Genomic DNA, 23450 nt, shown 5'->3' on the forward strand with positions numbered 1-23450 from the left:
TGAAGACACATTTGTCATTCAAAGACAAATTAGAAAAGGGCATGGATCGTGCTACATAGATGCTTAGTCTCAGTTATCAGCCAGGTACAGGCAGCTTCCAACGCATCTACCTCCAAGTGCATCTGAAAAAAAAGAGGCAATCTCTTCTGGTGGATGTGGACAGAACATCTTTGTCAAAATTTCAGTTTGAGCAAATACTGCAAAGCGGTTTAGTGCAGGGAGGATTTGTCCCTGCAGAAATTGACACAAATTCCTTTAGGACAGGGGCAGCCACCCCAACCACATAGCTGGGATTGCCAGCAGATAGAATTAGGAAAACTGGAAGATAACACTGTGGCCTAATGTAAACTCTTAAATCTGCTGTAAACATAGCGGTAACACTGGCACACAACAAAACTGGTATCTGTCACTGCACTCCCAGAAGCAGGTGTAGGGAAGGACAAGAGACATGACTGGGGTTTTGTTCATCCTTTGAATTTGGGTTGGGGAAAAAAGCAAGCTGACAGAAGCTGTGGCAAACAGCTAACATTACAGTGGTGGAGGGCAAGCTGGAGTGATTGCGTAGGACGGAGTAACGGGAGATCAAGTGGAAGGGTCCAGTTTGAGGTTCCTGCTATGTGTGTGGTGCAACTTGGAATAACAGGCTCGACAAGGCAGCATTCCTGGTTCTCTCAAGTTAAGACTGACAGAAAAGCCCTGAATCCACAAAAGCCATGCTGGGAAAAGTTTGTGGCATGCTTGGTGGGCCACGGCAGACATACATACACATGTTTCATAAACACGAATTAGGAAATAGGAACTATCATAAGCTGAAGTTTAGGGATAGGTCTTTTTCCTTCTAAAGGGTCTAAAAATCAAAGTTTCACGAGTCTGATCTTGTGAGAGATCCAGAAAGAGAACAACCACCTCTGTGCAGCACAGGGCTGCCCCTAACAAGCTCTTTTGTGTCCAGATGGGGTCCACAGAGAGACAGTTCAAGTGCATCTGGACTGTGTTCACAAAGCTGCAAGCGCTGAGAGTGGAGTGCATGGTGATGCTGATGGGAGAATTAGGCCTCCATGGCCTATTAGCTCTGACCATACCGGATTTGAACTGACTTGGTGTGGAGACCCTGACATGATTCCTGCTCCCTAATACCGTGGGGAAGTTCCCCAGGCAGCCACAGCAGAGCGCAGATTCCTGGACACCATTTGGGTCTGTACAGGGGACAGCCAAATAATACTTCCCAACTCAGATCTGAAAACATAATACAGAGACATCACCTAACTCCGCAGGAACCTGCTTGGTACATTACCGTCACCTCTAGCCAGAGCTCATAGCCCGGTAGGATCCCAGCTCTTCCAGATTTACTCCAGGTCCCTCCATCACTTTCTCTGTGATCCTGCAGGAAAGGTTCGCTCTCTCTCAGAACAGAGCCTAGCAGAAACATCAATATTGAGTGAAAGCCAATAAATCCACCCCAGCACCCATCAGCACTATGCAGAGGCACACTTACGGCCTTGCAAGAGCTCTGCCTGATCTGGCAGTAAGAGCACTGTATCAGAGCTAACAAGCCCTATCTGACTGGTTAAAAAGGGAGCAGAGCATCTTCCCAGTTACAGTATTCCTTAGCTTCCTAGTCTTCTGGGGGTTGTTTTTTTATGTTGTAAATTTAATTCTTCTGCTTAGGTCTGGAGATAACCAAGTCTTCATGCTGGGATACTACTTAAGGCAGCTTCTCCCCAGGTTTGGTAGTTCTAAATCATGTTGACGCAGCTGCAACTTCAAGCTAGCATCTCCTAGCTGTGTGGTAGGTTAGAACTTTATTCCCTGGGCTGGGCAAGCTCAGCAGTCTGTAACCATCTCGAGCTGGCTGGGAGGAAGAGGAGGCTGGTTAGACAGCAGTGTTCCCAGGACTCTGAAGGAAGAATAACTTCTCTTCACTCACAAGCCCCAAGGACCAGCTCTTTTCTTCTTTCACCACCTGTGCTCCTTCCAAGGACTCCAAAGTGCACACCATAACACAGATATGGAGACAAGGAACCAGGCATACCAGCTACTAAAAGGCCACATGGAAGTACTGCAATTAACTCATGGGATGAGATTTTCAGGAGGGTTAGATATCCAGTGACAATATTTATAAAGTAAATGCACAAGGAAGTAATGTGCCGCCAGAACTGTGACAAAAAGATTGCATAGAAAGTTATGCATTATGGATGATTCAGCAATACCGTAGATAGCACAGGCTCCAGCAAAAAAGAGTGAAATCATCCCTATCTTCCCATTTGTTGGCAGAATTTTAACAAGGGGCTCCTGGGAGCTCTTGGGGACCCCTCCATGGCTCAACAGACAAATTAACTCATCAAAGGGAAGGTAGGGATGATTAACTAACAAGAGCCCCCTCCAGCCCATCAACTGACACATGGTTATTTACCCAGATGGTGTTCACCTACCTGAAACTGGTAATGACATTCTCAGATCAGATTTACAAAATACCATAGACAATAAGGTGCTGCAAGACTGACATGATAGGAGTTATTGGTCTATGATGCTCTAGACTGTGCCAGAGGTAGCAGAGCCGTTTTGTAATGTTAGCCTCTGTTTTGTAATGTTATCCTCTCTGCCCAAGAGATTTCCTGTTGCAAATGGGAGGCTCGGTCTCCAGAGAGGCATCTGACCTGACCCTTCCTATATGAGAGTGGGATCAACAGCAAAGAAAATGACAAGGGATGGCAACATTCCCATCACATACAAGCAGAAGCAGTTTGACACCTTTTCACTGGAAATGGATGAATGTCTCTGTAGCGTTAAGAACCATGCAATTTTTTCTTATGCCTTAGAAAAAATACCCACAAGTTTTTTCTGGCTTTTCTCCAGATGCAGCTGAGGTGACAATTGGTAATGTTTTGGCTGGTATCTTCATACTAGTGTGAAGAGTGCTGGTTGGGCTTTTAAGGACAGTAAATACAATCAAGAAAATCCACACTAGTCCCGGAAGGGGGGAAAAAGTAAAGCAAACACAAAACCAGATAAAGAATTTCAAATGTGCATCACTTTCCCCCAGATAGGTAGAAATAAAAGCCTATTGCTCCCTTTGTGCATGCCTGGAGTGTCAAATGCTGTACAGGGCACATCCAACCAGATGTCAATAAGCATGCACTTAGGTTTTTGTTTATTAATATAATTGCGTATGTATCCCTTTTAACCTGACAACTTTAAGATTTTACTAGTCCAACAACAGCCTATGAAAATGAACAAGCTAAGGACCTGTGGAAGTTAAGACTAGCCCAAGAGGTAGGTTTCCTTATATGAAAATTTGACATGAAAACTGAGGCTAGACTGAGAACACTCTTGACTGCCACCCGTCTTCCTCTGAAAACTGGCATTTGGCCATGATGGGCTTCTTGCTATACACAGACACTCCTGGAGATTCCATGGTTGCTTAAGACTCCAGTGTAAGATTTTCCAAATCAGGAACTCATTACCCATTCTAATACAGTGTCATTTTAAGGGGGAAGAAGCAGCAGCAGAGGAACACAGAAATAATTCCTCAACTTCTGTTGTAATTGGCCCTGCCTAAGCAGGTGAGGTTGGACCAAATAGCTTCCTGAGGTCCCTTCCCACTTCAACCATTCTGTGATTCTGTGAAGCCTTCCTCCGCTCCAAGTTCGTTTTTCACCCTTTACCAGCCACACTGTTACCTGCACTACCCGGCTGCCCACACCTCACCAACAAGCCCTCCTCAAGTGTGGACAATAGACCCAAGGTCCTCTTCGCTCACTCTCAAGCCACAGGGCCTGGAAGAGTGGAGCACGTTATAGTTAGATGCAGCTAGTCAACTGATGCAGATTTAATTAAAAAAAAAATATCCTGAATACTACAAGATTTTTAAGACTCTTATCATACCTGCTTTTCACTTCGGGCCACTGACTGCTCTGTGGAAATGTGCAAGCCCACAGCATTCTCACCAAAGTCAAAATCCCAGTGAGAAGTCTCACTTCCATAATGTTTATTACCTGCACTCTCTGATGCAGCTCCTGAATCATTATGTCACAGTTTGAACAGCAATTTGGGAGAACAATAATTGTTGTCATTTTTTTAACGAAGGTTTAGAAATCCTTTCAGAAACAATTTTGAGTTCCCTCCAGGAGAACTACCATTCCAGAAGAAAACTCCCATTGTTTCTTCTAGCAGCTCACAGGGAAGCGGAATTTTCCTCTGACCAAACCAATCCTCCAGATAACCATTATCACCACCTCCTTGCAAGGAATCTCTTGGGTGAGAAACACGTTTTCCACCCAATTTCTCTATTTTCACACAAGCGTGTCTCCTGTAGGAGAGATTTGCAGTCTGTCAGACCACTTGATGGACTACCCCTCCAAATCCCTATAAAGATTTAATATTGCTGAGCCCTCAAGGATCAGATGTGGCAGCAGAGAGAAGAGTAGAGATGTAGGAAGTTCTCTCTGCCTGTTTGACACCTCTAACCCTGTAACGTGCTTGGAAGGGCTGATCCTTTTGAACTTTGTGCGATGAGCTAGATGGCTGTGACCAGTTCAGGCAACTCAAAGCTGTCATAAATCAACAAGTCAACAACACTTGCCCAAGGCTGCCACCATGGCTTCTCACAGAAAATACTCTGTTCTTCTGATTACCGTCTTAGTGATTAGAAGAACCCATTATGGACCAGCACCCCATTGTGTTACTCACAGTAAAGCACAAAAGCACAGATGTGTGTGAGGAAATGGAAGTATTATTCCAGTGCATTACACAGCTCAGGCTTCATGACAACACCAAAATCTCAATAGGTTTTGGTTTTGTGCTTTCATAAACAAAACCCCGTGATTACTGCATGTGGTAAAAAGGAAACTCCAATCATGGGCCTTTAGACTCATCACCACCACAAAGTGCTAATTAATGTCTCAATCATTATGAAGCAACGCTGTTGCTCTGTTGTGTCAGAATGGAAAACTCGGCCAAAGCCACCAGCTACTCATTGCAAAGGGGGCTGATTTCCACCAAGATCTGAAACCAGCCTCCACAGCTGAGCATGCAGGCATACACAGTCAGATCGCTGTGTGTGCCAAGGATGCAGTCTGGCATTTGCAAACACAGGCACCAAGATCCCGTATGCACTTGCACAAAACTATTGAAATAAAAAAGAGACACTGGAGAAAAAAAAAGTCCCCAAAAGCTGGTAGGGGGTAGGGGACACTTCTCCAGAAAGGATGCAAATTTCTGGTGCATCTGAGTATTAAGCATGGTAGTATAGCAAGAGCTACAGTGGATAAGTTTTTACAGATAAACATACACACGCTCTTCCTTATGTTTTTTCCTGTTCATGGGAAAAAACCCAAACTATTCAATACCACAACTTTCTCCCTGCAACAAATTTGCTCTGTGCAATTTCCTCCTCCTGACCTATACATGCACAATAGGTTAGCCACACTATGAAAAAACAATTCCTAAATTAAGCCCTGCTATGATTTTATACTTCTGTAATGGCACGGACCCGAGTTAATGTTAAGTGGGATGGGGCAGCAGGGGAAGAGCATGCCAGGGTTAAGATGGAGCGTTTAGTAGCAATTAGCAATGATGCACAGTGCAAAAATAGCAACAATAAAAAAAAAAAAAAAAGGTTACACTAGAAATAAAACCATTAAGGGAAATAAATTTAACAGTTTAGCCAATTAGCATTCGTCTAAGAAAGGCAAACTTTCGGTTGCTGTTGTTAAGCAAACGGGAAAGAAAAAAACAGAATAATCTTATCAGAAATATTTACTTCCCACTAGCAATGACTCTGGGAGTGTTTTTCTAACAAAAGCCAGAGCCACTGTCCCACTTTTTTGTGACCCTCTCTGCAGTTCTAGGGAGAAAATATTTAGTTCAACATTATCGTAAGCTAGAATATGGCTCTATTTATGTGACAAGTTGACAACATACAATTTCATGCTTGTTGAACTGATCTGTGTTATATATTCACTGCGAATATTATGAAGCCTCACCATTATAAATATGAAACAGTATACACTTATTCAAAATAACTCCAGCAGTAGCAATTTATAGCTCAGTTGTTTGTGTGCTTATGAAGTCCAAATGCCACCTTAAGAAGCTGCATCTCACTAAAACAGATGTGGAGTGTGACTGTGACCAAAGTGGATTTAAGATGACCTCTGTGGAAGGAGGCTATTACATTTTTGTCTGTATGGCAGCTGACACCAGTTTGTATTTAGATACGTAGCCAGTGGGAACACAGTGTAACATGGTGTCCTCAAGGGCTGGTTTTAACGTAGGCCAAGACATTTGTCTAATGACCTAATTAGCCTACTACTCTTCTAGTGAGTGTTAGTCTTCCCTCTTGCAAAAAGGACAGGCACTCTGCAGAGCACAGCCACAGTATCTCAAGCCATGGCTGCTTCAGGTGAAATATCTCCTTAATGGGACTGTGAAGGGGATCAGTTGCATTTTCTTGATTGTGTGCCTGGGGAATGGTCTTGGTGGCCTCATATATCAAACAATAAACCCTCAAAGCAATTGGGTTTCGCTCATTTGGGACTTCTTTCCTGCCTGAAGGTTTCAACCAACATGCAAGGTTCCCGCATTAAAACAGAGACGTGTTTATACAGTTTGTAGTTTGCCTAGGCAGGAAAGTAAAGGGAGCAGCAGCACACCTTGCTAACACTAGATACAGAGCATTTGCATACACTCTTACCAATTACATAGCAGCCGCTTTGAGTAAAATAAATTCCACTTACTGCTAGAGCCCTTTTAAATGTCAGCATAGCTAGTCATAGATGATAGTTTACATACATCGTATACCCATAGATGTGATGTTATTGCACCGGTCTCCTATTTAGTAGATGCAGAAACCTGAGTCAGGCCAGAGACACTGGAAAAGGTAATGCATTCAAACACACAAGAAATGTGACATTGCTCCATTAGGAATATAAAAATTCTGCCACTTTCACCCATCCTCTGGTATTTTCTTCCCCTGAAACTTAGGGTCTTTCTCCCCCTCTCACAAGTGCTTTTTATGACACATTACTACCTTTTATTGTTCTTATAAAGTTTCCCATCCCAAATCTGCATCTTTTGCCTTTTATGTTTATTGTTGTATTAAACGCACAATGTTGTCTGTTTCCCTACTAAATCTATCCTGTAACCACATACTGTACATTCATTTCTCTAGGACCTCAGTAACTCTTATCTGTTTGCTTTTATGATCTCTTATGAACTGCTAGGAATAGCAATTTGCAGCGCTGTTTGTAAAGTCATCTCAGCCTGAACTCAGCCTTCCCCCTTTTTGCCATACAGTGATACTCTGCAGTGAAATCCCATTTGCCATAGAAGCATTTCATTACAGGATGCATTTTAGAGGGACAAGTTCCCAAGTACCCTACGTGTGCTTATCATGTAAAACATTCAATGTTTATGAATCTGAATTTCAAAAAACCTGCTTATTAGAGCTGGAAACTACATGTTGATACGAGATGGTCCAGTGCTAGCTTTGGATTCACCAATATGCTGCCTGCTCTACGTTACTGCCCAGAGCTATTTAGCTTGTGCTCTCAGAGTCCTCAGACATGCTGCTATGCCATTCACACAATCTCAGTTCTTTTAAGCACTTTGATAAGCTTTATTCTGCCATTATACCATCTAGAACATTAAACACAATGTTTAAGTTGTATGTTAAATCACAATCAGTTCCTATTAACTGTTCCAAGCTCCTCATTTTTATCAACAGTTACTTTATTAAATCCTTAATAATATAGATGGAATAGTTAGTTAATTTGTGTGTTGAGCCATGGATGTTAATTTGTAAACATAATAACATACTGCAATCATTTGCATAATAGCATTTTAATCTTTTTAGTAAAAGCTGTAATTCCCTACAAAGTACGCTGCAGTAGAAACTAAGTGACTATTGGTAATAATAAAAAAGGCCTTAAAATTCTGATCCTATTATAGTGTTGGAACATACCCAAACTGCTACCATAATCTCTGAAATGTTACTGTTCTCTGATTTAGGTGTCTGTGTCAAGAATAAAAATGAAGTATAACTGGTAGCAGTAGACTATTTCCTAAATGTAATTTAGTATTCACTAAGCACCAGCACTTTGCAAATAGCTCTGAGGCTTTCCTTCAAAGTTCAGAGCTCTAGTTATGCATATTGTGTGAGGTACACCATGCAGCTCACCTCCAGCCTCTGTTGTGCTGAATAGATGGCTATGATAAATCATGCTGATTTGGCACTGAAGGGCATCAGCCATCAAGGATTTGACTACTATGTCTTTTTTTCCCTGAGATTGTATCTCCTTGAACTGCCTGCCCTGGGCTACTAGTTTTGGAGAAAATTAAAAAGTGGAAAAAATGTTAGGGAAGCCAGTACAGAAAGTCTGTATAGGCTCAGCTCTCTGGAAACCCATTAACACCAGTCACAAGACTGGCAAAGAAAACATTGGTGGTTGTTTAAAAGTCAGGCCAAGTCATTTTACGCAAGATCTGGTAATTCATTAATCAATCTGGCTGCAAACCTTGAATGAATAACCTGAAATGCTGAAAGAGACTGGCAGCACCACAGAACATGAGGGATTTTATAATCTGAACCATTACAAATTACCCTGGTGATGTTTAAGGCTCCCCTCTATCCTCACCATCTTCCTGATGCAAACCTTTCCAAATAAATAAGAAATCATTTATCTCCACGAATTTCCCTGCTGCCAGGGGCAAGACAGTACGCATTTCATTGTTCGTCTCTTTCTCTTCCCACATTCTCATTGCTTGTAATACAGCGGGGTTTGGCAGCCTACAATAAAACATAGTAGCCTATTTAGGCTTTCCAAATATGTGGCACATAGCACAGTCTTGAAAAGTAACCTGGGCTACACCTACGCAAAACAATTAAAAATAAAGTCATCAAATATGGTGAGCATCTCTCTGCAATACAGAATTATGAAAATAAATGACATCCACAGAAGGGCAAGAAATGTGGGGTTTCTGAAGCCTTTTTAGGTTCAAAAAAGTTTTTGAAGGTTAAAAAAAGTCAAGTATGAGAATACCAGATGAATCTTTATGATTTTACAAACATTCATTATACTTTAACAGGTTATTGCCTACCTGTGGGCTACATTTTCTCTTAGCATCAGTTGAGCTATTTGTAAGCAGCGCCAACAAAGAGCTCTATCCACCATAGGCATCTTCTTTCTTCATAATGCTAGGCACGGGTCATAAATAATTTTAAAAATTACTAACCTTACATGATAAGGTATGGTATATTTGAAGAAGCCTCAGGGGACAACAGTTTTCGTGCACAAAAAGTCTTTTCACTTGTGCCACGTTAAGCTGTATGGTTGTTCATGTTTTCATGTAGCGTTGGCTTTGAGAATGAAAAACAAGTAATTCTGATTTTCGAAAAGCAGCCAAATCGATTTTTTAGATATACAATTTTTTAAAGTCTAGTTCTTCACAAATGCAAATCATGAAAGTGAATGATGTAGTGAGCCATCTAAATAACTGGTCTTGGGTGACTTGTTAACTATTTACTTGCATGAACTTCTGTCAAGACAGTGCCCTGAGGGGCAAGAACTCCTTCGTTTTATCTTTCCAGTACTCAGAACAACAGGCAAAGAAAACTAGGTGAAAAACAGAAGTGACCAAGCTGTGAATAGAAAGAAATCAACTAATTCATAATATGCGCACATACACACATTGGTAAGAAGAGCATCCGCGATGGGGCAGACAGCACCTGCTTGATTCAGGACTAGTATCGGTAACATTGGCATGGGAGTAAACTAACACAGTGATGAATTAGGTGCATCTACAAAATACTGGTGTGTTTTAATACTAGGGTGAAAGCCAGTATCTCATCACACCTAAGCGGATGAAAGCAGGGATTTATACTCAACAGTTACATACTATCTAGACTAATTGGACCTTTATCTCACTTGGCTCCTGTTGCTACCATCGCTATTAATAATTTCTAGTCCGTGAGACTCCCAGTGCCACTGGAAGTGTCTAAGCTTGTGGGTACTCAGCTCAAATGAGCTTCCAGGAATGTGATTTGCAGAAAGGTTGAAAATTCACTCTCTCAAACACAAGCTCTTCTTTACAAAAATGCACCAGAGACACCCAGGAACTTTGTAAAGGGCTTTTGAACACTGGCCCCCACCTAGACAATGCCACTACCTCAAAGGGGAGTGAGTGTGCTTCATTCAAGGTTAGGTCCGTCAATTAACATCATACAGCTTGTGCAATTAATGCTGCTCTGGTACATCTCGGCATTTGCTTGCCATTCTGGTTCTTTCCCTTCCACCCCAAAACAGACCGTATTTCTATTTCTGTATGACAAGGCCTCATCTGGAAGCTTAAGTTAGATGAAAGATAAAACATATGACTCCTACGATGACAAAATGGGAGGGGGGGGAGGGGAAAAAAGTTACTTTCTTTAAAAAGAAAAGCCAATGCAGATCAATATGGAAAAATCTAGAGATTACCAAATAGGAAACTACACAAAACTTCCATTCTCTCAGCTAAAACAAATAGTTCCTCACAGAGTATGTAAGACAGTCTCTGGAGGAAGAAGACAACTTCTTCTGTTCTTGAGCACCCCCAGTCGTCACATTACAGAGCAGCAGAGGCGAAAAACCGTGCAAGGTATCCAGCTGCACAATGGAGAATGGGGACAGGGTTAATGTATGGGAGGAGAGAATAACTGTTTCATTCCCATGTTCCTAAGCCAAGCAACCAAGAAATGTAAATATAACAAACTATGAAGCTGAAAATAGTCTAATTTTGTACTGCAGTATTGCAAAGTGCTATTAGAGCACAATTTGTCCCTACAGGTAAGTGTGGGCCAAGCTGTGCTGTCAGAGACAGTGATGCACCCTGCAACTGAAGCTGATGAGCGCGAGGAAATCCAAGCATTTGCAAAGAGGACAAGAGAATCTGTCTGTTAGGAAAGCAGCAGCATATTTCAATTCCCAGTTATTATTTCTGACCTATTAGTTGCTGCCTAGATGCATTCTCCAAGCTGCATACCACCTATTTCTTCACACTGGGGCTGCTCATCCTCAGATGCACCCAGATATGCCTCTGAGAGGTCACATAATGACCATGTCACCATCTCCCAGTAAGGTTAAATACAAGACTATCTGGTTGTCTTGCTGTTTGCCACATGCTTTGATTTTCAGAATGGGAATTGTCTCATATAGGAAGTGACAATTCCTATACAAGGTGTGTAGGCGAATTGTCACTACCTATCCAAGACAATTTGGTACTCGGCAGCTGTGGCCACCAGTGCAGCCAGGCAGTTATGCGCAGGGCAAGCAATGAGCCTGTGATCAAGTTCCACTGGTTTTACTGGAATGACCTATGTGCTTAGAGTCAGTAGATGCTTAATTATACTACTTATCTGGAACTTACACTTTGAAAGTCTGCATCTTCAAAATTTTTTTCCAAAAGGAAAATGCCTTTGCATTTGGCTTTTGATGAGCCGGGAAAAAGAAATCTCCTCAGTTATAAAAAAGGTAAAGCCACTCTCTACCACACTAGCTGCAAATGTGTCCCCTGCCCCCCTGCCTCCCTGCTACTTACCATCCAAACCTACACACCAACACGTCCTACTCTGCCCGAGGCAGTACAACTGCAATTCAAGAACAAGATGGAGTTTGGAAACTTTGTAAAACAAGGCACAGAACATTACACAACTTGTGAAAATAGAGGGTCTAAGTACATAGCTTTGCAAGGCTAATTTCATTTTGATTTGAATAAAATTAATTCCAAGTTACTTGGGTGTAAATTATAGAAACTGAATAGAGAGGACTGGTTTCTGCTATCAGTTACACCAGTATAAATCCAGAATAACTTAATCTGCATCAGGGAGATCACTGTGGGTTTAGACCTGTATATAAAAACGTTTATTTTTGTTCAGGACATCTTAGGCAACCAGTTTTACTATACTGATTCAGTTAATCTTTTCCAGCTTTTAAACTCCACCGTGATAATTCGGGGCTTCCCCAAGCCAGCGGGCAGCTGTACTTCCTGGACCTGCAGTACCTGCCCTGTGAGAGGTAGTACCCATAGCTTGCTGTTGCACAAGGTCTTCCTGCCAGCTAACTGTCCAACTTCCCAGTCAGCGGATGATCTATAGCATCTCCAATCATCAAGGAGGGAAGGAGGTTAGGGTTCAGGAGGAGCATGGCTGTCCAGTAACCACAAGGCAGAGAATCGTGAAGCTTTACACAAAAAATGAGACTGGAGATAAAGCGACAGTAACCCTCCTCTCGTACACCCTGATCCTCACGGCAGAATTGTAAAGAAAACATTTAAATCTCTCCTACCACCCTTCAACTTTTACTTTAAGACTGCTCTCCACCAGGAGATCGATGAAACATCCCAAATGATGTGCTGGTTCCTGAGCTACTGACAGCCTTTGCTGCCTTCTCTGCCACATCAACCCTTCTTCTCCCCTATACATCAACTACAAGGACCTCTCAATTTGTGTGCAAGTGCCTTGTAAGGCTCTGAGTGGTAAAAAGCTTTACTAGAAATGCTACAGCTACTCATCAGCTTGCTGCTGTGCTGCACTCCACTTCTTGCCGGGGAATGCAAGCAGAAGACAACAAACACGTTTCAACTTTTGTTTGTCTTTGTAGCTGACAACTGTGCAACTCCTTGCTGTGACGCCACAGGGCAGTGTGCTCTAGGCACTCTTTAGCTGTTTCCTTTCAAAAATCAAAAGGTCCGTTTAATTCCTTTCAAAGCTTTTCCCCCCTGCTCTCTCCAGATCGCAGGCCTGGTTTTGATCATGAGGATGAAGGGCGCCAGTCTGAACCTGTAACACACATCACCACATTTGTTGTCTCTGAACAGGGGAAAAATAGTAAAACTGTTGTCCACCCGGCTACAAAAAATTGGAAAAAAAGCAAGCAAGGGCTTTGCAATGTGCACTTGCATCTCCTTGCCTTACCTCGAATATATTGGCGGGTTCGTTGCTGTACTGATTAGAGATGATCTCTGACTGGTCGCTGTACCACTTCAGTCCCCCCAGAAAGCTGTCTGCGTCCAGGTCGTTCACATCTAGTTCAGAGAGGTCAAGTTCTGGGAGATCTGGGCAAAGCGGCTGGTCTTCGCCAACCAAAGCAGCACACTGCAGGAAACAGCAACACAGAAATAGTTCCATTAATTACAAGGAATCTATTAACTTTAATATCATGTGATAAGAATTAAGCCTCTATTAAGCTATAGCACAGGGTCACTAGAATTGACTTTGTTTTCTGGAAGAAAACCCCACTAAGTATTAGAACATTGTTAGCTCTATACAGGTATGCAAAGGGGAGGAGGAAACAGGAGGGCATAAGCTGCCTTCTCTATCACATCCCTGTCCAGGGGCAACAAGTTTCGCTCTCCGTATACTCTTTGATAAAGATCATGTTCAAAGCTTTATTACATCCAATAGCAGAGGCCAAAGCATGCCCTTATTCTCCTGTTTCAGAGAGAACCAGTGCAGGTAGAAGTTACAGATGAATACCTCTGGGCAAGGTCTGTCACGCATTTCCTGATGCATTCAGGTTACAGAGGCACAGCCTGTTACAGCCTTCAGCCCTGGAGGCTAGCTCAAGCTGGAGATAGTCACACTTTCACTTCTACAGATCCTCACTGTAATCCTTGAGGTCAGTCATGATGGTGGCTACCATATGGGCCTAAAAAAGTACGGGTCAGTGCTGCTGCTGTGCTCTTCCCCGATGCACCTGATGCACAGACCACAGCCACCCAGTTACACGTTAGGGTCCTGGCAACAGAAGTGCATTCTGAAATATCCCTATATTCACCATTTGCATGACAAGCATAGTTAGTTCACACAGCCTTTGACCCTCTTGGTGTAAAGCGCATGTATTGTACCAGCCAGTTTCCTAAATGTCCCCAGACAGCGGCTGCGGTGAGTGACCCAAATGGGTTTTCCTCTTCTGGCAGCCTCTGATTCAGTAATCCTAATGTAGAGTGTCTGTGAAACATTTTGGCTGAGGCAGTAAACAAAGTCTAGTCTGCATGGATCCTCTGCAGCAGCGCAAAATGTTTTTGTCTCCACGACTTACGAGAAGAGTAGTGATAAATACCAATAAACCTGGAGTAAGTGTCCTTTTATATGCTAGTATGAAGCTAGATAGGATATTGACTGACCTACTAATCAAGAAAAAATTAATAGCACACATCCACTTTAGCGCAGCAATTGAAATGTTAGAGTATCCACCAAAACCATTTCCTAATTATGGAAAACACGTAGTAACAGCTTGGCAAATACCAGAGTCCCGTACGTCAATGCTGCTCGATCAAGCAATTCCTCCTGCTCTGTACCACGTACCTTTGTAACTCGTCTTCATACATCTACGTTGATACGGGTACATTGCAAAACGCACACAAAGCTGCAAAGGCACCAGGCCGTGAATGGTTAAAAGCCACTTAAAATCAACTGAGTCTAAGGGCTGCCACCCTATCTAACACTGTGTTAAGGATGGCCAACAGCAGGTCCTCCTCAACTCCTGTCAGTTGACTGGGTGGCCTGAAAGATTTCCCAACTTCTGTTTGGACTGAAGTCAACCCAGAAAATGCCACTTTCTGAAGACAGGTGTCTGTAGTGCGCTAACACAGTGCCCACAGATGTGAATTGCTCAGTACCGGCTATGTCACTCTCCCAAGGACCGCCTTTCACAATAATGCAAGCGAGGGCTGCTGAAGGTGCATTTCATTGAGGTTTTTGTCCCTGGGAATCTCGGCGCGTCTGCAGTGTGCAGGCTGGATGCAGCAGCACAGCCATGAGCAAAGATTTTGTCTGTTGGCACAAAGACTCGGTGCAGCTGGTGTGAGCTATAATTTACCAGGCAACTTCTACATCTACCAGGACACCAAGAGATAATCACGGAATAGGCCAAGGGGCAAGGGAGCTGAGAGGCTGCAAAATGAGGCTCTGAAATAGCAGTTGCTTTTCTTCCTATTATTTAAGGGGCTGCAGAACTTTAAGAAGTCAAAACCCCACTTAAGTAATTTTCACTGCGCACAATTTTTTACCATTATTTTGGGCACAGGGGACAAAAAAAAAAAAAAAAAAAGAAAAACCAAACAGGAAAAAAATTAGAGAGTTCCCTCTTTTTTAGTGCGAGAGACAACGTTCCGGCAGCAATCTTATAATGCAGAGATGACCTTTTTTGATGCTTGGCCGAAATCTCTGATCTTATTAAAGGATAATCTAGTTTTTGACTGAAAAGGTAGATTCTCAGCATCACTCTCAGTTTGTGTTGTGGAGGTCAGTAGCTTATAACTGATGCCATAGACTTCTGAAGTATCCTGCTGATCTGTTACTGCTTTCGTTTGTAAAAATAGCTTCACTCTGTGAACCACCTACTTAAACATGTTTACTTTTGGTAATCTGCATTTTTAAGTTCCTACAGTGGGCTTTTGAAACAACATAAACAATGGTACTAAAAAAAAAATATCCTGCTCATTGCAGTTTTCATTTGCCTATAGCGACTGCAATGTCACCTAAAAAAAATGTAATTGCTGAAATGAAGTATATATGCTCTTGCCAATGTTGACATGATAATAAAATCAATGTTTCTGAATATGACATTATGCTTCTAATCTGAGACACATTAGTAGCAAGTGTTCCTGTTATTAATTTATATTTGGCCTTTGGATGATGCCAGATTTAACACTCCACGTCCTAAAACTGTCCTCATCTGACATGCTGATATTTACTGTTTGCCTATACATCTGTAACAGGTGCACCTGCATTGCTAGCACACATTTTACTGTCTTCCCACTGTTATTTGATATGATAGTTATTCCATAAGTATAGCCTTAATTTTACAGTAACATTTAGGAGGATAAAGCAGTCACTAAACACAAAAGGCTAATTACTGTGCGTTATTTCACTCCAACAGAGTTTTTTTCTCTTAGTTCAGGCACAAACAATAAATTAGCTTAACTGCACCGATGATAATGAATCATTATAATTAAGTATAATTCTCCATTAACCTTTCGGATGTTTTAGTGCCTTTGAAGGTAAATTAAAACAAAATAAACAACAAAAAAAAAAAGATGACTGGACTTGTGCCATATTAATTATATTAATGAAAATATAATCTGTGTTTTATTTTTAACAAGTTTTTCGAACAGCCAAGGGGGTGAACTCAGGAAAGAAAGAGAGACTTGACAGAACGTGTGTCATGTGGATTCTCTCTATCAGTCTTTGCAACCTTACTGTACATCACCTTCATTAAGCTGTGAAGCACTGGGGACGCTGATCAGCTACAGTGATACAGGCCTTTATTAAGCAACATGCCATTCTGTCATTATGTGAGCATGAATATAATACCTTTTACGTTGACAGAAAACATTAATGATTCAAAAAATGAAAGCTGCCTCCAGTACCTGCCGCCTGCGGTATTTTAGATCGGTAAAGGTGATCCCCTGAGCCAAAGCAGCACGCAGATGCTAGTATTGCTACAGGAAGTGCAATGCCGGAGCACACTGGTAAAATCCTACCCACAGTTAATCCATCCACCACACAATTAATATTAAGATCAAACCTTTTTTTTTTCCTCTGCACTATGAAAAAGTCATTGACATAAATTATCTATTCTGTTACTAGCTTGAAATTACTGCAGGAACTCTAGTGATTAAAATAAATCTTCAGTATTTCCATATAAGCTGGTTCCTCAATCAGCTCCTAGCAGCATTAGGAATAATACATGATGGAAAAATGAAGCGACGGCAGCTGAGACCCATGCTACAAGCCAGACAACAACCCACAGGATACTCCAGCTACTCAGAAACAATTAGGACTTTGGAGCCAGAAAGTCATCCACTTACAGCCTTGACTCATAATAGCTACAGGACATATGAATTATCCATATCTATTTCACTTTACCAAGAAATCAAAACAAGATAAGAGCAATTACAATATGCAAACAGAAATCAGTGGATACAATGGTAAGCTGCAAATATTTAAAACACAACAAAAAGACTTGAGAATCCCAACTCATGCTCCACCAGACAGGAAAAATATACTGGAGAACACAGTAACGTTTTTGCTTTAGATGGGTAGCTCTCTACTGCACGAACATCTTATTTAAAAAGCATCGCCTGTAACCTGTTTTTCCCTCCCCCATTGCCCGAGGGGAGCGTTTTAAGCACTTATTCCAAGCTCGCAGCCAGAGGATTAGTTCCTTTGAGCAGGTCTGTATTTGGGATTCCTCTCCATGGGGTCCAAAGAAAGTTTGCCTCGCTTCACAAGTTGCCCGAACTTTCAGGTAACGCTCCATTTTGCTGAATGCAAACATGCAGAAATCCTCAAACCTCACTTTATACTCCAGAGATTACCAGGGAGCTGCTTGCCTTTTATTTTTTTTTTTTTTTCCCTTTATGAATCGTAGCCAGCAGAAGCTGTGGATTTGATGTATTGCCGTCTATTTTTACACAAGCAGCAGCAGCAGCGGCAGCAGCAGCAGCAGTTCACAGAGTCCTGCATAAACTCTATTCTCATGGTTCATCCTGTTGTCTCTGCTGTACAGTGGGATTTAACCATTTGTTGGACTACTCGGATTGACTGCGAACCCTGCTCTATGGGACATTAGCTACAACGTCATTATTCCAATACCACAAGCAGCAGGGAAACGTCTCCTTCCAGAAATCTCTTTTAAAAGCATCTAAAGCCAAACAACAGGGTATTCGTTCTTGTGTGCGTGTTTGAATTCTGCAGCTGATAAACCTTTTGACAGAGTACAGTGAAACAAGCAATTAAAAGACGAAGCCACTGGTTAATTTAAACTTCTTTTTTATATATATATATATCTCTAATGCTAATCTTATTCTAAATAAACATGGCATTTTTCCAACCAGGCCACTAAACACCACTGGAAAGACTTCAGACACCGATTCATATCAATACCTTAAGCATAAATATTGCATATGACGGGAAAGCGAGCCAGAGGCACATGAAAATAGTTTCCAACTGCAGGAGATACTGATGACAGCAGCTCAGCTTTGATTTGCTCAAGGCATCGCAGAGTAACCTTAAAATAGCAAACTTACTGGAGTTAAGATAAGATTCGGACTTGTTTGCAAAGTATGCCGCCTCGGCCGTCCTGCCGGTCCCCTGACAAGCCCACCGTCCCCGCCGGCCGCCTGCACCCCATGCGCCGCCCACCCCTCACCTCGAGATCACTCCATACAGAGTCCTGGTTGCACATGTCCCACGCCATCCAGCTGCGGAGCGACGGCAGGAAAGCTGGCAAACTACAGTCCAGAGGCAGGCAGGCAGCAGACACTCATGCAGGCAACGAGACCCTCTCTGAGAGTGAACCGAAGGCACCTGTCTTACTACTGTTCCCCGTCACATGACAAAGCTATTAAAAAGTAGGCTGGGCTGTCACTCATCCAGCCTTCTAGTGCCGCTGCTCCAGCCCGTGACGTCACCCAGGGGCAGACCCAGCCTGAAGTGAAGTAAATCTTTGCAAAACCCGCTCAGACCTCGGCGGCCGCGGCACCACGCTGCGATTCAAAGCAGATTTCCACGCCACACCCCCGAAACTCTGCTCCTGCCGTAGCGTAGCTCCTATACCTCCCCATCCTTTTTAATTTCTTGGCTTGTTTTCTTTTTATACCCCCCCCAACCCCCACCCCCCCAGCAAACAACAGGCAGAGCTGTGCTTATTATAAAGAAAACGTGAAGTAACTCCAAGCCGAGCTACAGCCTGCGTGCTCCGAGGAGCCCCAGCCTAACCTTTGCAGCGCCCTCACCGGCTCCCCAGCACTCCTTCCTTTGGAGAGGCTATCCCAGAGTTTGGCAAAAGTTATACCACCTTCCAACATTATTTTTTTTTTTTTTTTCTTTCCCCACTCTGAGATTTTGTACCTCGCCAAGTATTTTGGTTAGGTTAAAGGTTTCTCATGGATAATTGTAACTCAGGTTAGTTTTTCCACCCCAAAAGCAGCAGCAAAACACCCCCCAGGCATTTCTCTGGAATGGAGTAAACAACTATAAAAAAACATTCATACAGTTATCTCACCTGCGACAAGGAGGGAGCCTGATCCCCTTCCGAGCTAGATTACAGTATTTCTCAGCTGCTCTTTAACCACTTCTCTGACTCTGTGTATTCCCCCTAGAAACAAGGGTTGTTACAAGCAACTGCCACAGTCCTGCCCACAAGTGCTCAGACCCCCACCGCCTTTTCCTGCCGGCACCATTGCCTCGGGGTGCCTTGTGTATAAACACCATGGACCAACCCCCCTGACCTGGACCCTGCATATTCTCGTTGAACGTAAGAAAAAAACTCTTGTCGTGTGAAAACCGGCCAGACTCTTAACAGACGTGTCTCCTTGCTGAAGCTCTTCCCAGGCAACTGGGGCTACTGCAGGTGCAACCAGTTTATGATGCCCCTTTGCACTGCATACACAACAAACTCCAGGTACCAAACTGAGCTGCAGAACATTGCCCACAACAGGCAAAAGCCCCACAAATAAAGGTCTTGTTTAACTGTCCCCACCTGCCTGCTTATTGTCTTAAGTTGCAGGGTTTTTTAATTAACTGGGTGCAAAAAAGTCTAGTGAAATGTAAGCGCTGGCTCCACTGCACTGGGCTACCAGTCAAAGTCACAAAACTATAATTGATCATCCTTCTTGTCATGAAATATTCATTCTCATTGTTATTTGCAAACTTGAGTATTCTAAAGGCTAAATGAATTCAATTACTATACAAGGCTATGGTGATTTGGTGAGAGAAAAGATAAATAAAAAGAAGTACAATTCTTGAAATAGCCTTTTTCCTGCAGACATTGGAATCTTCAGAAATGGTAGGAGGTCTCAGATACATCCTTAGCTTATTTGCGTTCCCTTGTAATTCATTATTTCAAGTTCTGATAAAATGTAGTTTTCCCAGCTTGTGCTTAAGTTGCAAATCACATCGCACTGTCATATTTTCAGCAAGCATAGATGACAAAAATGGCATTGTTTTTACTTTACTTAATTAAAAAAAAAACCCACAGCAAAAAACCAAATGACTACAGAAAGCCTTTCCTACAAATGATTAAATTAACGGTATTGCTTCGCTCTCATGACGAAAAAAAACTCATTTCCTTCCCAATTATATGCTGATTTAATGATAAAACTTCAGCAAATTATTAAGATCTGGGGCAAAGATGAGTACCTCTGCCCCCCGAACAGTCAACTGTGAAATAATGCTGGGCACCTGCCTGCCTGGAGTAGTGTCGGTTCTTATTAATTATTATCTGTGGATCCATGGTTGGTGGAATATTCTCCTTCAATACCTACTTATAATTGTGTTCATTGACTGTGCCGAATCCATCATCTCTTTTTTTTTGAAGTTTCATTCACACCTTTTATAGAAATGTATTTACACTGGAACATTTCATATTGCTGTTTTGGGTATTTTGACCTGCTCATGTTGTTTCTATTTTCTACATTTCCACTTCACTGCTTTCCCTTCAAATTAGCAAGTTAACTGATAAATATAAACTGTGACCTTAGTGGTGCTCTCACCATACAAGCTCTAGAGATTGGAGAACTGTCTTAGTGCGCTACAGACAGTGCAAGCAATAGGTAATAATAACTAAGTCCCCCAGAGCTTTTCTATGGCCCTGTCCACATTATGGCTTGAACTTTGCTGGCAGTTCCAGCGTGACCTGGAAGGGATGCCAAGCACGATTTCAACTACAAAAGACTGCAAGGTTTCAACAAGGGTTCCCCATTGCTTGGCAAGTATTTCTTTTTTTCTTTTTTTTAAATCAAAGTGCCTAACCCCAGACATTGTATAAATTTACTCACTAGGATCTTTCTTTCACATGTTTTAATGTGTTTTTTTGAGCGCAGTGCCTGTAAGAGGAGGAAAGTGAGGAAGGCAGGCAGTTGCAGCGGTGGTGTAGTTTGGAAATGGTGCAGCCTCAGCATATGTAAATGAAGCCTGTGAAACCCAGCCAGCACCTAGGCTGCTCTTCTCAAAGGAAACCTTGTCTTCTGAACATTCCCTAGTAGCTTTAGCAATGATCTCCCCTCGTGTTTTGACAACACAAAAGAATTGCACAAACATCTTTTGTGGGGCAGTATCTGAGCGCGCACACACGTTATTTGGTTCCACAACAAACACACACAAAGAAAACCCTCTTTCAGCCGGTAAAGTCTGTGGGTCCGTTTGACCCAATCTGCCCCGCTGAAATGTCCGCCATCAGACCACTTCCTCCATCACTGCACTTCCTCTGTTTTCAGGGTACTTTGTACCTAGTCTCAGCGATTCCCAAATTTTGCCTTTTCTTCCTCAAGGGCCATAATTCAAGAAAGTTCCAGCAAGCCTTCCAACACCATTTGGGCACAAATTCCCAAATCCGAACACATCTTTTAACAGGGCTGGAAGGTATGGCTGCCTGCAACAACAGGGAATAGAATTCAAAGACTGAAGCCTTCAAGTCCTCCGTTCTTGACTTTTTCCTGGATTCAACGTTCATTTTATCTCTTCCTCCTCTTTTTTCACCCACATTTTCTAACTGGGGTCATGGTTTTTTCCCCTGTGATTTCAATTTCTCAAAGAAGCTACTGATTTTGGAGCCCCCATGATTTTGAAATCCAAAACCTAGTCCCTTCACCACGGCACAGAGGAAGGAATTTTTTTCCTTGCCCCCAAGACTGTGTATGGTATGTGCTGATTTTCAGCAAAGCTTGCTACTTTTCCCATGAAGTAAAGACAACCAAACTCATATATAAAAAATAGTGCTGGAGTTTCAGCAAGCTGAGGTTTGCAAACCAGTTCTTATACCAGTTCAACCCCTTCTGCTCAGCCCTCCAAGACTGAACAGCCTTACAGCAGCAGATCAGCCGACTGCTGTATATGGAAGAGCAAGCTGCACTCCAAAGGTGTGTTAGCGTGAATGGTGTTCTATATAAAGTATATGTACCCTATTAATTTTTTATTAGAAATCTTCTTTCTCTGCATCTTTACTCTTATTTTTTGCACAGCCCTGTATTTGTTTTCCAGTCCATTCTCTCTGTTCCGTGTATATCCTATTTGTTTGCTGATTTTGTTTTTCCTTCTCAGCTTCTTTTCCTTATTTATCCAGTTCATCCTACCCAGAATACACCCTCAATAGCATAAGCCAGTGAGTCAAACTCCTTGAACTTCTGGGTTCATTGGTGCAGCAATTCTACAATGGAATAAAGCAGTGTGCCCTCTTCAATTTTGCCAGGGCAGTTATGAACTAAGATTTTGGGGTTTTTAACAGAGAAAAACCACAATGGTGCTCTGTACTAGCTCTCGAAAAAACTCAAGAGATCTGGGCCAAATTAATTCCTGGCCCAGCTCTGGGCCGCAGGCTGCTGTCTGAGGAGCTGTATATTAGAGTCCAAAATAACTTTCTCCGAACAGTGACGCATTACTGACATTACTGACACCAGGCTGAATTCTGCCACACCTGCCTCCACAGACTGAGGGCTCAAATAAGCAGCACAGAATGCCAGGGGAAATGGCTTCCTTGTTCACATGCAAATGGACCTGACTGTGAATATTCACTATTAGTGCAGATTAGCTGATTATCAGTGTTAACCAGGCTCACAGACATGCAACACGCTTTGTAACTCGGTGCTTGTTGTAAAAGCTTGTAAGAGTGCTTAAGTGAAGCAGGAGTACAGGTACCCGCTACAAGAAATCTTCCTAAATTTTCCTCATACCTCCCTGAACATCTCCCTCTTCACAAGCATATTTCACTTACTCATTATTAAAGCAGGAAAGCAAAGTCACTCCAGCTGGTTACATAAAAAAATACATTTGTCACTTGTTTCCCCCCAACATTTGGAGCATATGTTCTCCAGGACCCACATTTGCTATGATTTGCAGGAAAATCCAGCTTGTCAGGCCTGTTAAAAGCAGCATGAACAATGTCTTTCACTCGGGTTCGCAGAGAGACTAATCTGTAAAAGAGCATCTACATTTAAATTTATGATCCCTATATGTTTCAGAAACCATTCCATGTGAACACATCATTTTCATGGGGAGGCTTTAGTGTTGTTTGAGCACAGATGCCCAGGCAAACCAAGGAAACAGATTCCTGTTTTGCAACTTCTTGCACATTGGCAGAGCAGACAGAACCACATCAAAATCACAGACCGTTGCAGATCATCATCATCTCTCCTTTACTCACCTCACTGCTGATAGCTCCTTGGAACAAAAGAAATCATAAAAGTTCTTCCCTCCTCCTCCTCTCCCCCCTTACCCTTCCACACATTCAAGTCCCTGGAGAGAGACCAAAACTTGCTCATGTCTGAGATTATTAGACCTAGGGAATAGCTTCTGGTTCAGCAGCTGGGGGCATCCCTCACCACACTCAAGCTGTGCCCTTCCTCTCCCCCTCACAGCCTTGCTGCGATGCTCACACCCCTTCTGGGGATGGGCAATTGTCTTCTCCAGCCTCAGC

The 23450-nt window shown here is 42.6% G+C and overlaps 1 protein-coding gene across 4 annotated transcripts in view; it reads right to left on the reverse strand.

The window, feature by feature from the left end:
• The window catches only part of PPARGC1A (PPARG coactivator 1 alpha), a 372908-nt gene that overhangs the window by 48920 nt on the left and 300538 nt on the right, over positions 1 to 23450 (reverse strand). For 2 of the 4 annotated variants that reach the window (XM_056356905.1, XM_056356922.1), the window contains exon 2: positions 12947 to 13126. In XM_056356905.1, the coding sequence (XP_056212880.1) occupies positions 12947 to 13126 (180 nt within the window). Of the gene's footprint in view, positions 1 to 12946; positions 13127 to 14686; positions 14722 to 17203; positions 17298 to 18188; positions 18454 to 23450 lie in introns of those variants that run through there. The other 2 variants (XM_056356931.1, XM_056356914.1) reach the window with 2 other exon arrangements.

This window comes from Falco biarmicus, chromosome 1 (genome assembly GCF_023638135.1).
Source record: "Falco biarmicus isolate bFalBia1 chromosome 1, bFalBia1.pri, whole genome shotgun sequence".
Classification (NCBI taxonomy): domain Eukaryota; kingdom Metazoa; phylum Chordata; class Aves; order Falconiformes; family Falconidae; genus Falco; species Falco biarmicus.